Below are 14176 nucleotides of genomic sequence, written 5' to 3' on the forward strand. Positions count from 1 at the left end.
TAAATAAACTGATACCATAACAGATTTAAATACATATTTAACCTTTTGAGTGGGATCTATTCAACATAATCAGGAATATAATAAACTAACTTACAGAGCTATTTGTGTACTAATAGAGTACTGTACGATTACAACAACAAACAATAACACAAGACTACCTTCTAAACCTGCAATATAATAAGGAGCAATGCAGTCCATGTGACATTAGATTGAAAATCATTTTGTAATACTGTGTTAATTGCTTAGTACTTGGTACAGAATATATAAGTATACTATAACTGTGTTATAGATTGCATATTCGTATCTTTCTATTTAGTAAGTATAGAAAACCCTGGCAGGCATTCTAACTGCCTTTCTATTTTTCTAAGACCACGTGACACTCAAAATAAATATTGAACTGTGCAATTATTTTCCACCATTGGTGTACAAATACTGCAGTAAATAATATTGTTTAAATCGTCTTTGAGTAATAAGACACCCGTGGGATAATACAGAGTATATCATATATTTATCCAAAAAGATATACTGATATTTTATTAGCTGATGGGGATATCTATAATCTGGGTTCTCTAAAAGTGATTATTATCACTCTCACCCTCCCCACAGAGGATAGCACAAGATTAGTGGGTCACTATATCTCGAATGTAACACAGGACCCTATCATAGAGGGCACCACACGAGAGATATATATAGTACCCTTACAAATAGAGAACGCATCCTCTGGAGAACATACTGGGAATTATATTGATAATTCTCCTTAGGAGCTGCATTCTTTCACCTTCACACTGTCTGTGATTTTTAATTTTTTGTATTTTAATGAAGCTATTAAAAGTTAAGTTTTAAATCCGCCCCACTTTAGGCTTCTTTACCTTGGGTATCAATGGCCACCAATTGACTATTTGCTGTTGAGTGCTATTCAAGTACATTCTTTCAATTGTGTCCCCGAGAACACTTTTGATATTTCTCATATCCCATAAATGCTTGAGGTGCAGAAGGGGCCTCAAAGAGCTCCAAAACTGCATGCCCCAGGGAGTTACATGCAGTCATCATCAGCACTTGGTATTGTGTGGGTGATGACTACATACCACCCTCTGTACTTAGGAGGTTAAACTCCGATTTCTTTTAATATGAGTTTTCTGATGGTTAATAAGAGTTGTTTTCTGAATAAAACATTTCCCGCATTTAGAACATGAAAATCCTTTCTCCCCTGTATGAATTTTCTGATGGCTGAGAAGATGCGATTTCTGAGTAAAACATTTCCCACAGTCAGAACATGAAAATGCTCTCTCTCCTGTATGAGTTTTCTGATGCTTAATAAGAGTTGTTTTCTGAGTAAAACATTTTCCACAGTCAGAACATGAAAATTCTTTATCTCCTGTGTGAATTTTCTGATGATCAATAAGATGTGATTTTCTAGTAAAATATTTCCCACAGTCAAAACATGAAAATGCTTTCTCTCCTGTATGAATTTTCTGATGCCTAATGAGATTTGATTTCAGAATAAAACATTTTCCACAATCAGAACATGAAAATTCTTTATCTCCTGTGTGAATTTTCTGATGATCAATAAGATGTGATTTTCGAGTAAAATATTTCCCACAGTCAGAACATAAAAATCCTTTTTCTGCTGTATGAATTTTCTGATGAGCAGCAAGATTCTTTTTATAGTTAAAAAAATTACCACATATAGGACAGGAAAATGGCTTTTCTCCTGTATGAATATTTAGATGTTTACAAAGATGTGATTTCTTAAAAAAACATTTCCCACATTCATAACATATATTTCCCACGTGGCTTCTTTGATTTTGCAGAAGATGTAAAGAAGCATCTGCACTCTGATCATGACTAGGATTATTGCAGTTTGTGAATTCATCTGTCAATAAGAAACACAATAGGAGTAATGTTATTAATTACATAATTATTTTAGCATGAAAACATATAAACTGTCCTGATTTAGTCAGTCCCCTACACTTGTAGTAGACACTGTGACAACTAGACCTTTCTCAGTTTCTATGCAAAGGCTTAGGTTTACTGGACGTTAGGGACATTTCATGAGAATTCACACTAAGTCAAAGACTTAACTTAATTGAAATTAATGTTTTTCTACCTAATATATTTAATTATTTTAAAATTGTGTTCACAGAAACTTTTATTAATTATTTCAACCATAAATTAATCTTTAGAACTACTGTTCATGTGCTTGTGGTTAAAACAAGGTTTACTTTAGAACAAAAACAAAGAAAAACATAATTTATGTAAGAACTTACCTGATAAATTCATTTCTTTCATATTAGCAAGAGTCCATGAGCTAGTGACGTATGGGATATACAATCCTACCAGGAGGGGCAAAAGTTACTAAACCTCAAAATGCCTATAAATATACCCCTCACCACACCCACAATTCAATTTAACGAATAGCCAAGTAGTGGGGTAATAAAAAAAGGAGTAAAAAGCATCAAAAAAGGATAATGGGATAATATATAAGGGTATGGGATATTACCCAAGATGTGGAACTCCACAGAAGAGTCACTAGAGAGGGAGGGATAAAAATAAAAACAGCCATTTCTTTCATGTAATTAGCAAGAGTCCATGAGCTAGTGACGTATGGGATATACATTCCTACCAGGAGGGGCAAAGTTTCCCAAACCTCAAAATGCCTATAAATACACCCCTCACCACACCCACAAATCAGTTTTACAAACGTTGCCTCCTGTGGAGGTGGTGAAGTAAGTTTGTGCTAGATTCTACGTTGATATGCGCTCCGCAGCAGGTTGGAGCCCGGTTTTCCTCTCAGCGTGCAGTGAATGTCAAAGGGATGTGAAGAGAGTATTGCCTATTTGAATTCAATGATCTCCTTCTACGGGGTCTATTTCATAGGTTCTCTGTTATCGGTCGTAGAGATTCATCTCTTACCTCCCTTTTCAGATCGACGATATACTCTTATATATACCATTACCTCTACTGATTCTCGTTTCAGTACTGGTTTGGCTTTCTACTACATGTAGATGAGTGTCCTGGGGTAAGTAAGTCTTATTTTTGTGACACTCTAAGCTATGGTTGGGCACTTTTATATAAAGTTCTAAATATTTGTGTTTAAACATTTATTTGCCTTGATTCAGGATGTTCAATATTCCTTATTTCAGACAGTCAGTTTCATTATTTGGGATAATGCATTTGAATAATCAATTTTCTTACCTTAAAATTTGACTTTTTTCCCTGTGGGCTGTTAGGCTCGCGGGGGCTGAAAATGCTTCATTTTATTGCGTCATTCTTGGCGCGGACTTTTTTGGCGCAAAAATTTTTCTTTGTTATTTCCGGCGTCATACTTGTCGCCGGAAGTTGTGTCATTTTTGACGTTTTTGCGCCAAAAATGTTGGCGTTACCGGATGTGGCGTCATTTTTGGCGCTAAAAGCATTTAGGCGCCAAATAATGTGGGCGTCTTTTTTGGCGCCAAAAAATATGGGCGTCATTATTGTCTCCACATTATTTAAGTCTCATTGTTTATTTGCTTCTGGTTGCTAGAAGCTTGTTCACTGGCATTTTTTTTCCCATTCCTGAAACTGTCATTTAAGGAATTTGATCAATTTTGCTTTATATGTTGTTTTTTATTTTACATATTGCAAGATGTCTCAGATTGATTCCTGAATCAGAAGATACTTCTGGAAAATCGCTGCCTGATGCTGGATCTACCAAAGTTAAGTGTATTTGCTGTAAACTTGTGGTATCTGTTCCTCCAGCTGTTGTTTGTAATGAATGACATGACAAACTTGTTAATGCAGATAATATTTCCTTTAGTAATGTTACATTACCTGTTGCTGTTCCATCAACATCTAATACTCAGAGTGTTCCTGTTAACATAAGAGATTTTGTTTCTAAATCCATTAAGAAGGCTATGTCTGTTATTCCTCCTTCTAGTAAACGTAAAAGGTCTTTTAAAACTTCTCATTTTTCAGATGAATTTTTAAATGAACATCATCATTCTGATTCTGATAATGATTCCTCTGGTTCAGAGGATTTTGTTTCAGAGGTTGATGCTGATAAATCTTCATATTTATTCAAAATGGAATTTATTTGTTCTTTACTTAAAGAAGTCTTAATTGCATTAGAAATAGAGGATTCTGGTCCTCTTGATACTAAATCTAAACGTTTAAATAAGGTTTTTAAATCTCCTGTAGTTATTCCAGAAGTTTTTCCTGTCCCTGATGCTATTTCTGAAGTAATTTCCAGGGAATGGGATAATTTATTTACTCCTTCTAAACGTTTTAAGCAATTATATCCTGTGCCATCTGACAGATTAGAGTTTTGGGACAAAATCCCTAAGGTCGATGGGGCTATCTCTACTCTTGCTAAACGTACTACTATTCCTACGGCAGATAGTACTTCCTTTAAGGATCCTTTAGATAGAAAAATTGAATCCTGTCTAAGAAAAGCTTACTTATGTTCAGGTAATCTTCTTAGACCTGCTATATCTTTAGCGGATGTTGCTGCAGCTTCAACTTTTTGGTTGGAAGCTTTAGCGCAGCAAGTAACAGATCATAATTCTCATAGCATTGTTAATCTTCTTCAACATGCTAATAATTTTATTTGTGATGCCATCTTTGATATCATTAGGGTTGATGTCAGGTATAAGTCTCTAGCTATTTTAGCTAGAAGAGCTTTATGGCTTAAAACTTGGAATGCTGATATGTCTTCTAAGTCAACTTTGCTTTCCCTTTCTTTCCAGGGTAATAAATTATTTGGTTCACAGTTGGATTCCCTTATTTCAACTGTTACTGGGGGGAAAGGAACTTTTTTACCACAGGATAAAAAATCTAAAGGTAAATTTAGGTCTACTAATCGTTTTCGTTCCTTTCGTCACAATAAGGAACAAAAGCCTGATCCTTCCCCTACAGGAGCGGTATCAGTTTGGAAACCATCTCCAGTCTGGAATAAATCCAAGCCTTTTAGAAAGCCAAAGCCGGCTCCCAAGTCAACATGAAGGTGCGGCCCTCATTCCAGCCCAGCTGGTAGGGGGCAGATTACGATTTTTCAAAGAAATTTGGATCCATTCGATTCACAATCTTTGGATTCAGAACATTGTTTCACAAGGGTACAGAATAGGCTTCAAGATAAGGCCTCCTGCAAGAAGATTTTTTCTTTCCCGTGTCCCAGTAAATCCAGTGAAGGCTCAAGCATTTCTGAATTGTGTTTCCAATCTAGAGTTAGCTGGAGTAATTGTGCCAGTTCCAGTTCTGGAACAGGGGCTGGGGTTTTACTCAAATCTCTTTATTGTACCAAAGAAGGAGAATTCCTTCAGACCAGTTCTGGATTTAAAAATATTGAATCATTATGTAAGGATACCAACATTCAAAATGGTAACTATAAGGACTATTCTGCCTTTTGTTCAGCAAGGGCATTATATGTCCACAATAGATTTACAGGATGCATATCTACATATTCCGATTCATCCAGATCACTATCAGTTTCTTAGATTCTCTTTCCTAGACAAGCATTACCAGTTTGTGGCTCTGCCGTTTGGCCTAGCAACAGCTCCAAGGATTTTTACAAAGGTTCTCGGTGCCCTTCTGTCTGTAATCAGAGAACAGGGTATTGTGGTATTTCCTTATTTGGACGATATCTTGGTACTTGTTCAGTCTTCACATTTAGCAGAATCTCATACGAATCGACTTGTATTGTTTCTTCAAGAACATGGTTGGAGGATCAATTTACCAAAAAGTTCATTGATTCCTCAGACAAGGGTAACCTTCCTTGGAAGTATCATCCTGCCTATATCTTTCCGCCTCTAGTTCTCCTTCCAAGAGTGATTTCCAAGATTCTAAAGGAGTGCTCGTTTGTTCTGCTGGTGGCTCCAGCATGGCCTCACAGGTTTTGGTATGCGGATCTTGTCCGGATGGCCACTTGCCAACCGTGGACTCTTCCATTAAGACCAGACCTTCTATCGCAAGGTCCTTTTTTCCATCAGGATCTCAAATCCTTAAATTTGAAGGTATGGAGATTGAACGCTTGATTCTCAGTCATAGAAGTTTCTCTGACTCAGTAATTAATACTATGTTACAGGCTCGTAAATCTGTATCTAGGAAGATATATTATCGAGTCTGGAAGATTTACATTTCTTGGTGTTTTTCTCATCATTTTTCTTGGCATTCTTTTAGAATTCCTAGAATTTTACAGTTTCTTCAGGATGGTTTGGATAAAGATTTGTCTGCAAGTTCCTTGAAAGGACAAATCTCTGCTCTTTCTGTTCTTTTCCACAGAGAGATTGCTAGTCTTCCTGATATTCATTGTTTTGTACAGGCTTTGGTTCATATAAAACCTGTTATTAAGTCAATTTCTCCTCCTTGGAGTTTGAATTTGGTTCTGGGGGCTCTTCAAGCTCCTCCGTTTGAACCTATGCATTCTCTGGACATTAAATTACTTTCTTGGAAAGTTTTGTTTCTTTTGGCCATCTCTTCTGTTAGAAGAGTTTCTGAATTATCTGCTCTTTCTTGTGAGAGTCTCCTTTTCTGATTTTTCATCAGGATAAGGCGGTGTTGCGAACTTCTTTTAAATTTTTACCTAAGGTTGTGAATTCTAACAACATTAGTAGAGAAATTGTGGTTCCTTCTTTGTGTCCTAATCCTAAGAATTCTAAGGAAAGATCGATGCATTCTTTGGATGTAGTTAGAGCTTTGAAATATTATGTTGAAGCTACTAAAAATTTCCGAAAGACTTCTAGTCTATTTGTTATCTTTTCCGGTTCTAGGAAAGGTCAGAAGGCCTCTGCCATTTCTTTGGCATCTTGGTTAAAATCTTTGATTCATCATGCTTATGTCGAATCGGGTAAAACTCCGCCTCAAAGGATTACAGCTCATTCTACTAGGTCAGTTTCTACTTCCTGGGCGTTTAGGAATGAAGCTTCGGTTGATCAGATTTGCAAAGCAGCAACTTGGTCTTCTTTGCATACTTTTACTAAATTCTACCATTTTGATGTGTTTTCTTCTTCTGAAGCAGTGTTGGTAGAAAAGTACTTTAGGCAGCTGTTTCAGTTTGATTCTTCTGCTTATAATTTCAGTTTTTTTCATTATAAGATTTAAACTTTGTTTTGGGTGTGGATTATTTTCAGCGGAATTGGCTGTCTTTATTTTATCCCTCCCTCTCTAGTGACTCTTGCGTGGAAGATCCACATCTTGGGTAGTCATTATCCCATACGTCACTAGCTCATGGACTCTTGCTAATTACATGAAAGAAAACATAATTTATGTAAGAACTTACCTGATAAATTCATTTCTTTCATATTAGCAAGAGTCCATGAGGCCCACCCTTTTTGTGGTGGTTATAATTTTTTTGTATAAAGCACAATTATTCCAATTCCTTATTTTTGATGCTTTCGCTCCTTTTTTTATCACCCCACTTCTTGGCTATGCGTTAAACTGATTTGTGGGTGTGGTGAGGGGTGTATTTATAGGCATTTTGAGGTTTGGGAAACTTTGCCCCTCCTGGTAGGAATGTATATCCCATACGTCACTAGCTCATGGACTCTTGATAATATGAAAGAAATGAATTTATCAAGTAAGTTCTTACATAAATTATGTTTTTCCGCTGAAAAAATGAAATCCACATCCAAAAAAATAATTTTTTTCTCATAATTGAAAAAAAACAAAAACTTAAAACATAAGCAGAGGAATCAAACTGAAACAGCTGCCTGAAGAACTTTTCTTCCAAAAGCTGCTTCCGAAGAGGCAAATACATCAAATGGTAGAATTTAGTAAATATATGCAAAGAAGACCAAATCACTGCTTTTCAAATCTGATCAACTGAAGCTTCATTCTTAAAAGCCCACAAAGTGGAGACTGATCTAGTAGGATGAGCAGTGATTCTCTGAGGTGGGGCCTGACCCGACTCCAAATAAGCCTGATGAATCAAAAGCTTTAACCAAGATGCCAAGGAAAAAGCAGAAGCCTTCTGACCTTTCCTAGAACCAGAGAAGACAACAAATAGACTAGAAGTCTTCCTGAAATCTTTAGTAGCTTCAACATAATATGTCAAAGCTCTTACAACATCCAGAGAATGTAAGGATCTCTCCAAAGAATTTTTAGGATTAGGACACAAAGAGGGGACAACAATTTCCCTATTAATGTTGTATGAATTCACAACTTTAGGTAAAAATTTAAATTAAGTCCGCAAAACTGCCTTATCTTGATGGAAAATCAGAATAGGCGACTCACAAGAAAGAGCAGATAATTCAGAAACTCTTCTAGCAGAAGAGATAGCCAAACAGAACAACACTTTCCAAGAAAGTAGTTTAATATCCAAAGAATGCATAGGCTCAAAAGGAGGAGCCTGTAAAGCCTTCAAAACCAAATTAAGACTCCAAGGAGGAGAGATTGATTTAATGACAGACTTCATACGGACCAAAGCCTGTACAAAACAGTGAATATAAGGAAGCATAGCAATCTTTCTGTGAAATAAAACAGAAAGAGCAGAGATTTGTCCCTTCAAGGAACTTGCAGACAAACCTTTATCCAACCATCCTGAAGAAACTGTAAACTTCTAGAAATTCTAAAAGAATGCCAGGAGAATTTATGAGAAGAACACCATGAAATATAAGTCTTCTAAACTCGATAATAAATGTTCCTAGGGACAGATTTAAGAGCCTGTAACATTAGTATCAATCACTGAGTCAGAGAAACCTCTATGACTAAGCATTCAATTTCCATACCTTCAAATTTAATGATTTGAGATTGTGATGGAAAAACAGTCCTTGAGACAGAAGGTCTGGTCTTAGAGGAAGTGGCCAAGGCTGGCAACTGGACATCCGAACAAGATCTGCATACCAAAACCTGTGAGGCCATGCTGGTGCTACCAGAAACACAAACGATTGTTCCATGATGATCTTGGAGATAACTCTTGGAAGAGGAACTAGAGGCGGGAAGATATAAGCAGGTTAGTAAAACCAAGGCACTGCTAACGCATCCACCGACTCCGCCTGAGGATCACTGGACCTGGACAAGTACCTGGGAAGTTTATTGTTTAGATGGGAAGCCATCAGATATATTTCTGGAAGACCCCACATCTGTACAATCTGAAAAAACACATCTGGATGGAGCGACCACTCCCCCAGATGTAAAGTCTGATGGCTGAAATAATCTGCTTCCCAATTGTCTACACCTGGGATATGTACCGCAGAAATTAGACAAGAACTGGATTCCGCCCAAGAAAGTACCAAGATACTTCTTTTATAGCTAGGGGACTGTGAGTCCCACCCTGATGATTGACATATGCCACAGTTGTGATTGTCTGTCTGAAAACAAATGAATGGTTCTCACGTCAACAGAGGCAAAACCTGAAGAGCCCTGAAAATAGCACAGAGTTCTAAAACATTGATTGGTAACCTCGCCTCTTGAGATTTCCCCTTGTTCCTTCAGAGATCCCCAGACAGCTCCCCAACCTAAAAGACTTGCATCTGTTGTGATTACAGTCCAGGTTGGAAGAACAAAAGAGGCCCCTTGAATTATATGATGGTGATCTAACCACCAAGTCAGAGAAAGTTGAACATTGGGATTTAAGGATATCAATTGTGATATCTGTATAATCCCTGCACCATTGATTCAGCATACAAAGCTGGAGAGGTCTCATATGAAAATGAGCAAATGAGCAAAGGGGATCACGTTTGATGCTGCAGTCATGAGACCTAAAACTTCCATGCACATAGCCACTGAAGGGCATGATTGAGACTGAAGGTTCTGACAAGCTGAAACTAATTGTATTCGTCTCTTGTCTGTTATAGACAGTCATGGACACGGAATCTATCTGGAAACCTAAAAAGGTGACCCTTGTCTGAGGAATCAAGAAACTTTTCAGTAAATTGATCCTCCAACCATGTCTTTGAAGAAACACTAGTTGATTCGTGTGAGATTCTGCAGAATGTAAAGACTGCGCTAGTACCAAGACATCGTCCAAATAAGGAAACGCCAAAATACCTTGTTCTCTGATTACAGAGAGTAGGGCACCGAGAACCTTTGAAAAAAATCTTGGAGCTGTCACTAGGCCAAATGGAAGAGAGACAGTGGTCTGGATTAATCGGACTATGAAGATACGCATCCTGTAACTCTATCGTGGACATATAATGACCTTGCTGAACAAACGGCAGAATAGTCCTTATAGTCACCATTTTGAAAGTTGGCACTCTTACAAAACAATTCAAAATTTTCTGATCCAGAACCGGCCTGAATGAATTTTTCTTTCTTTGGGACAATGAATAGATCTGAATAAAACCCCAGACCCTGTTCCTAAAACAGAACTGGTATGATTACCCTGAAATCTCTAGATCTGAAACACACTCCAGAAAAGCCTGAGCCTTCACTGGATTTGCTGGGACGCGTGAGAGAAAAAAATCTTCTCACAGGAGGTCTTACTCTGAATCCTTTTCGATACCCTTGAGAGACAATACTCTGAATCCATTGATTTTGGACAGACTCTGCCCAAATGTTTTGGAAAAATGTTAATCTGCCCCCCACCAGCTGAGCTGGAATGAGGGCCGCACCATCATGCAGACTTGGGGGCTGGCTTTGGTTTCTTAAAAGGCTTGGATTTATTCCAACTTGAAGGTTTCCAATTGGAACCAGATTCTTTGAGGGAAGGATTTGGTTTCTGTTCCTTATTCTGTCGAAAAGAACGAAAACGATTAGAAGCTTTAGATTTACCCTTAGCTCTTTTATTCTGAGGTAAAAAAAACTCCCTTCCCCCCAGTGACAGCTGAGATAATTGAATCCAACTCAGAACCAAATAAATTGTTACCTTGGAAAGAAATAGATAGTAATCTAGACTTGATACCATGTCAGCATTCCAATATTTGAGCCACAAAGCTCTTCTAGCTAAAATAGCTAAAGACATTGATTTAACATAAATTCTGATTATATCAAAAATAGCATCACAGATAAAATGATTAGCATGTTGAAGCAAGCGAACATCCTGTTGCACTAAGCTTTCCAACCAAAAAGTTGATGCAGCTGCAACAGCAGTCATATAAATGGCAGGCCTGAGAAGATAGCCAGAACGTAAATAAGCTTTCCTTAGATAAGATTCAAGTTTCCTATGTAAAGGGTCCTTAAAGGAAGTACTATCTCTCATAGGGATAGTAGTATGTTTGGCAAGAGTAGAAATAGCCCCATCAACTTTGGGGATTTTTTCCCAAAACTCCAATCTGACTGCTGGCAAAGGATACAACGTTTTAAACCTAGAAGAAGGAGGAATAAAAAGAGTACCAGGCCTATTCCATTCCTTTGAAATCATATCAGAAATAGCATCAGGAATTGGAAAAACCTCTGGAGTAACCACAGGAGGTTTATAAACAGAATTTAAACGTTTACTAGTTTTAGTATCAAGAGGACTAGTTTCCTCAATATCCAAAGTAATTAACACTTCTTTTAACAATAAACGAATATACTCCATCTTAAAGTAGATTTGTCCGTGTCAATATCTGAGGTAGGATCTTCTGAATTAGATAGATCTTTATCAGAGGAGGATAATTCAGTATGTTGTCGGTCATTTGAAATTTCATCAACTTTATGAGAAGTTTTAAAAGACCTTTAACGTTTATTAGAAGGCGGAATAGCAGACTAATCCTTCTGAATCGCATCAGCAATAAAATATTTTGTATTCACAGGGATATCATGTACATTAGATGTTGAAGGAACAACAGGCATGGTACTAGTATTGATGGATACATTCTTTGCATGTAAAAGCTTATCATGACATACTACATATTTACATACTACAGCTGGAGATATAATCTCTGCTAATTTACAACAGATGCACTTAGCTTTGGTAGAACTGTTATCTGGCAGCAGGGTTCAAACAGTGGTTTCTGAGACAGGTCAGACATCTTGCAAATGTAAGAAAACAACATAAAGCAAAATTATCAATTTCCTTAAATGGCAGTTTCAGGAATGGAAAAAAATGAGGCATATAGGAAGTAAACAACGCAAAATGAAATTTTTTGGCGCTAACAACATCCGGAAATGACGCAACTTGGGTCATGGCAGACGCAACCTTGTGCAAGGAAACCTGGCGTCAACTAAGATGCCGGAAATGACGAATTTGCGATACTGAACGTACCTTTGCACCAAAAAATGTATCGCGCCAAGAATGACGCAATAAATTTCAGCATTTTGCAACCTCGCAAGCCTAATTTGCCCGCAGAAATTAATGAAAAAACAGTCAATTTGAAAAAAAGACTATACCCCAGGTAAGAAAAAATAACTTCCTAAATATGGTTTTCCCACTTTGAAACTGAAAAAAGGAAATATACATAAACCTGACTCATGGCAAATATAAATTAAGTACAATACATATATTTAGAACTTTATATAAATACATAAAGTGCCAAACCATAGCTGAGAGTGTCTTAAAGGGACACTGCACCCAAAAATTTAATTTCGTGATTCAGATTGAGCATGAAATTTTAAGCAAATTTCGAATTTACTCCTATTATCAAATTTTCTTCATTCTCTTGGTATCTTTATTTGAAATGCAAGAATGTAAGTTTAGATGCCGGCCCATTTTTGGTGAACAACCTGGGTTGTCCTTGCTGATTGGTGGATAAATTCATCCACCAATAAAAAAGTGCTGTCCAGAGTACTGAAACCAAAAAAAAGCTTAGATGCCTTCTTTTTCAAATAATGATAGCAAGAGAACAAATAAAAATTGATAATAGGAGTAAATTAGAAAGTTGCTTAAAATGGCATGCTCTTTCTGAATTACAAATGAACAAATTTGGGTTCAGTGTCCCTTTAAGTAATGAAAACATACTTACCGAAAGACACCCATCCACATATAGCAGATAGCCAAACAGTACTGAAACAGTAACAGTAGAGGTAATAGAATATGAGAGTATATCGTCGATATGAAAAGGGAGGTAGGAGATGAATCTCTACGACCGATAACAGAGAACCTTTGAAAAGATTTCCCGTGAGGAAAACCATAAAATCAAATAGGCGATATTCCTTTCACATCCCTCTGACATTCACTGTACTCTGAGAGGAATCAGGCTTCAAAATGCTGAGAAGCACATGTCACAGAAGAAAATCAAGCACAAACTTAATTCACCACCTCCATAGGGAGGCAAAGTTTGTAAAACTGAATTGTGGGTGTGGTGAGGGGTGTATTTAGAGGCATTTTGAGGTTTGGGAAACTTTTCCCCTCCTGGTAGGATTGTATATCCCATCGTCACTAGCTCATGGACTCTTGCCAATTACATGAAAGAAATCTTCATCAGAGAGAAGAATCTCACTCACAAGTCAACAACACCTTCTGGGATAATCAGCAGCTCCCAAGCCAACTGTATTACTCAGGTAATTCTCTTATACCATATTGATGATGAGGAGTATTTAGCTGAAAAGGCTTAAAGTCCCCAATATAGCTAAACTAAAAGCATATCAACTTGTGAAACATTTCCAAAATAACATCAAAGCACCACAGTTAATGTGTTTACTTAAAAAAAGGCAAAGAGCATTTATATCACATGAAAGAGGGTTATTATGCAAATTAAAGAGCCACTAAATACAATACAATGACATAATTACCAAACGCACAATAAAAAAAAAAAGACAATGCAGGGGCGGAGCCGGGTGCAACCAAGATGGCGGCGTAATTCCGAGCTCAGTGGACGGCACAATAATCACTTTCACCAAGCAGGGGACTGAGCAGCACTAACCAGCATAGATAAGAGGGTTCACTATATCTAGGAGTCAGGGATCACCTCCGGTAACAAAGAGCGTAATCAGAGCAGCCAAGAGCCGTTACCGCACCCACCCCTTGTGAGGCCTGACTGCACCTAAAGCCTATTGCGCAGTGGGAATTGAGAAGCATAATACCCAGCTCCGGGAGGCCACACCAAGGCTCCTGTGTCCTAACAGATTCAAGCAGTCAGCGGTGAGTGTTGCAGGGGGAACCTTTAACCCCTTTTCTAATCCCATTAGACTGTGCAGAAACAGCTGAGCTCACTGTGGGTCTGACAGGATTGTTCCGGCAGGTTACTCAAATATATCCAAATGCAAATACTGACGTTTTCAAAAAACAGTCACCAGAAACCAGACAAATAAAAGATATTACACAGGCAGACTTATACTGACCACTCTCATTGCAAGGGGAGACGGCTTGGGACATTACCATTTTTATTATGGTGAATATATTCTA

The 14176-nt window shown here is 37.5% G+C and overlaps 1 protein-coding gene across 1 annotated transcript in view; it reads right to left on the bottom strand.

The window, feature by feature from the left end:
- Window positions 1–907: 907 nt before the first annotated feature.
- The window catches only part of LOC128657040 (oocyte zinc finger protein XlCOF7.1-like), a 77097-nt gene continuing 63828 nt past the window's right edge, over window positions 908–14176 (bottom strand). Inside the window, exon 9 of the mRNA XM_053711264.1 lies at window positions 908–1873. Coding sequence (XP_053567239.1) covers window positions 1098–1873 — 776 coding nt within the window. The 3' untranslated portion in view covers window positions 908–1097. The remainder of the gene's footprint in view (window positions 1874–14176) is intronic.

The sequence above is a fragment of the Bombina bombina genome, chromosome 4 (assembly GCF_027579735.1).
Source record: "Bombina bombina isolate aBomBom1 chromosome 4, aBomBom1.pri, whole genome shotgun sequence".
Lineage (NCBI taxonomy): Eukaryota > Metazoa > Chordata > Amphibia > Anura > Bombinatoridae > Bombina > Bombina bombina.